At 36.8% G+C, this 4,128-nt stretch overlaps 2 protein-coding genes across 2 annotated transcripts in view; one reads left to right on the top strand and one right to left on the bottom strand.

Moving 5' to 3' along the window:
- LOC117181161 overlaps window positions 1-651 on the bottom strand; it is an 8,440-nt gene extending 7,789 nt beyond the window's left edge. The window contains exon 1 of the mRNA XM_033373728.1: window positions 509-651. Within this exon, the coding sequence (XP_033229619.1) occupies window positions 509-651 (143 nt within the window). The remainder of the gene's footprint in view (window positions 1-508) is intronic.
- The window catches only part of LOC117182082, a 130,462-nt gene that overhangs the window by 79,180 nt on the left and 47,154 nt on the right, over window positions 1-4,128 (top strand). The window lies entirely within an intron of this gene.

The raw sequence follows: 4,128 nt of genomic DNA, 5'->3' as shown, positions 1-4,128 counted from the left end.
GCATCCCTGCGTGTCAACAATATGCTAGAACACTTGCGGGAAAAATGCAGAAGGCGGTTGTCCTTGGGTCACTCCGTGTTCTTAGGGTGCACGAGGCTTTTTTGGATCGTCGTATTGATTCCTTTACAGACTGTAACCACCTATCTCACGGTTCTGAGACGTGGTAATGGCTGAAATTTTACCGCGATTTCGCTGGAAGCGGGTGCAATTTTTCAGATTAGCACCCGCTCCCGGCGAAATCCTGCGGTTGTCCTTATGACAAATTTTTAGATATATATATAGCTCAAATTATGAAGACAAATATCTGGTAAAGTATAGATTAAGAATTTTTAGGTTATGAATTAACTGCAATACTTTGAAGTCTTTGAATAAAGTTATCCAACCTCCATTCTTCTAAATTTTTTTGTACAAAATTGTCCATCCTTATTGTTTCGTTTTTAGACTAGCATATATATTTACACAACAATTAATCGCACCAAACGCAATTATAATATACGTGACAACACACGGCCGCAGAGCATCAGCCGGTTCGTGTGGCATGGGAAAGCTTCCGTTGACGTAGCAGAAAAGTCCTGCTAAAACTGCAGTGTTCCACAGCCGCATTGGCTTAGCGTAACTCACGTTAAGTTCGCATGGCTCACCAACACTCATTCCGCGTTATTTTTTTCTCCGTGTGCGCACGTAAAATTGGCCGATAGTACGTGGATTTTTCCATGCACTAGGAGACTCAGCATGCCCGACAAATCAAAGCATTTAAAATTATAATTCAGTTTCAAATTAAAATTAAATAATTTTATTAGTTTTCAATTTTGTTATGGCATCTTTGACAATAGAAAAAATGTGACACAAAAACGAAAATTTTAAGTTTTCAAATTCGATAAACACCTTATTCTTTGAATCAATGTTGGCGGGCGAATACGGTTTTTAATTTCAATGCTGTTAAGATACATTTTGTCTGCCACGTTTCGCATAGGCCTTGCCGCGTTACATAAAAGACCGGCTTAATATAGATACATCTTTGATGGTGGAATAAATATAATTGAATTTTGGATTTAAACGTTCCAACTACCTTCGTAGCGAGAAACTAAACATACGATTAAATATTCCTTTAAGCTATCACTTATATTACTTTCACAATATTTGAAAGGTGACACGATTTTATAAATAAACGAATTAGTCGATTCTTATTTTACAACCCGTCGACATGTTCATTGATACGTGTTATTTTTTTAAATAAACCTATCAGAACCGTCTTACTTCGGAATTAAGACGAAAGGAGAGATAAACTGGTCAGGGGGGCGCAGGCTGTATAGGCTCATGTAAAAAAGGAATCTTATAACCTATCATGATATATAAAATATAGTTATCAGCAGTTAATTCTTTCCGCCTATCGACAAAATATTGGAGTCTACCTGCGATACTTATATTTATCTCGTATTTACCTGCGAAACGCTGGACTTGCGGTTGGAAGTGCTGCTATTTGCTTTTGAATGGTGAATGGTTTTTGCCTTAGTTGTCGTTCTATCTTTGTTTCGGTTTTAAGTATTACCCTGAGAGTGATGCAATTGAAAAGATAACTTGATAGCATCATTGAGCACACTCACAATAGTATACTTATTTTAGTCCTCCTGCATTATGGCAGTCAAGGCAAATCTAATAGCCATAAGTGCAGAGTCATTAAGATTCTGTAGCTCGCTCAGCTTTGTGTCTCTTTTCAGACTTCTTGAGGAGAGAGCAGATTTTTTTCTGGGTTTAGCTTTTTGGCTTTAAATTCAGGAATATTAAATGTAATTTTTCTCCAGTTAGTCTCTAATGTCTTTCTTCAGATCTTACTCGATAAGTTTCTGCCAAATAGAAACCAATGTCTTGTCAACTATACAAGATAGCTGGAGCTTTCATTTGTAGAATCGATGCCTAAAATATTAGGGAATTTTTCATCCTTCTCTGTCATGGCTGGCTTGGCAGGCTAGTTATTCTTCTTAGAGTTAGGGTCCTTGTTCTCTTCAAATAAAAAGTAGAGGTTAAGGTGCAGTGTGCCGATCGCCGTATGTTATAATATAGCTCTAGAAAACAGTGGATGTGTATTTTTACGTCTATAATGACGCTTATATAACCCGAAAGATAAAGTAATTAAACTATTAAATTATTTTATATATGTTTAGACTTGCGTCAATAATTCCATGAGGCGTAAAGTAAGAGTACTGTTTTTTTTTTTGGTTTTTTTTTTGTATAAAAAATTGCGTAATCTGCTGACACTTACGTCACAAGGCCATTTGCATCAAGAAAACAGGAACATTTTTATATAAATGTTATTATACGTCCTTGAAGACGTTTATAAGAAAAATGTATGCATAGCATACGATTAACTGCGTTTTCTAGTAAACCAGAGTCTCGAAAGCAACTGCAACAAAGATAAAGAACAAACTTGTTCGAGGTGGAGGGGATAGGACAATGTGAGAAGGGTACGAGGCGTCTGAATTTTTCTAATGGAAAAGAACGCGATTCATAGCTTTCTCCTCTTTGTTCTTCCATTCTGTTTCTTGACTGTCGACAGGACCTCTGTGTGAAGACCTCGGAGTACCAGTCTCTTCGTCGGAATCCAATGTGTCGGCATCTGAAATATGAGGGCAACGTTCGGATAATGGGGGAAGCAAATCCATTTCTTACATTTCTTGAAAATACCATTTCTTATAGTTACACACTTTTGATAGCCGTTTCGCAGAAAGGTCTTAACACTCGCGCACAATGAAGTGATATGAAGTAGCAGCGGCAGAGCGGCGAGGTAGGAGTTGCAGACACACACACACGCGCACATAAAGTTTCTTTCCGTTTAGCTGAAAGATTGTGACATGTCGCAGTACAGAGCCGTACCACATTGTAATATCAAGAACTAAATGTAACATAATCACTGTAATTTGGAATTAAAATGTAAAATTCACTGAAGGAGTGACACTTCTCGACAGCACTTACTCCAGTGTCGGTGTTAAATAATATAATAATAGATAACACAGCCACATAAAAAAAGTGGGCGGATTTGGTAACAAGACACACGTATTCATATGGATTTTGGGGTGCTCAATTCAAATTCGGTATCAAAAATCACCCATCATGTCATGGTTGAGCGATAACCTCAAAAAATGACGAAAAATCATGCACTGAGGCAAATAAATTTCAAAGTAATGCCAGTGATGCAAATTTTCACTTCAAAAACATGTCGACAACTGTGAAGGATCAACCCTTGCCTGATATCAACTTATTTAATATACATTTACCCAACAGAACCTGACCTCACCTAACAAGAATTAACAGAAATTTATTGAATTACACGTAAAGCTCTGGAAGCATATTTTCCCAGTAGCAAATGTGTGCTACATCGAATGGGTCAACTCGAGCCTAACCTAACCTAACCTAACCCCACGAAACACAATTAAACTGATTGTGTTGTCCCGTTGTGTTTGCCGTGCCGTTTGAATCAGCTCGGGCTTAACCTGCAAAGAGGTGTAACCTATCCTAACCTAACAAAACCTGACCTAACCTAACCTAGCCGAATGAAATTCAACCACACGTGTAGGTATGTAAGCGTACGGTTCTCAGTCTTAAATGTGTGCTATATTTAATAGGTTAACTCGATCTTAACCTAAAAGTGAATCTACCTTAACAGAACCTAACGAAATTTTGCTTAACGCAACACAACTTAACTTAAGTGTTCCCGTTGTAACACAATAAAATTCATTTCATTGTACTACAGGTGGTTAAAAATTTATACGCACATTACTCATTTGAAGAAACTTAAAACTACAATTAGAATTGACCCCATTTCAATTAACCTGACAATGCTTCTATCAATTAAAATGTAGAACTTTAACGTAAACATGCAAATGAATAAGAGTTTTAATCAAAAAATTTTTCTTTCTGCTTTTCTTAGACTTAAGGGATATATTTACACTATCTTTCGTGTTTACGTTTTATATGCTTTATATCGTAATTAAATTGATTTACAGTCTGTCAAGTTAAAGCGTGGGTGGATTTACTCGCAGTCGGTAAGGTGTATCGACATGATTTTGGTGTCAAAATATTAAGAAGAGCTCCCTATTTCATGCTTTTTGATTTAACATTCAGTTTGCTTTC

The sequence above is a fragment of the Belonocnema kinseyi genome, chromosome 10 (genome assembly GCF_010883055.1).
Source record: "Belonocnema kinseyi isolate 2016_QV_RU_SX_M_011 chromosome 10, B_treatae_v1, whole genome shotgun sequence".
Classification (NCBI taxonomy): Eukaryota; Metazoa; Arthropoda; class Insecta; order Hymenoptera; family Cynipidae; genus Belonocnema; species Belonocnema kinseyi.
This window is presented reverse-complemented; position numbering and strand designations above follow the sequence as displayed.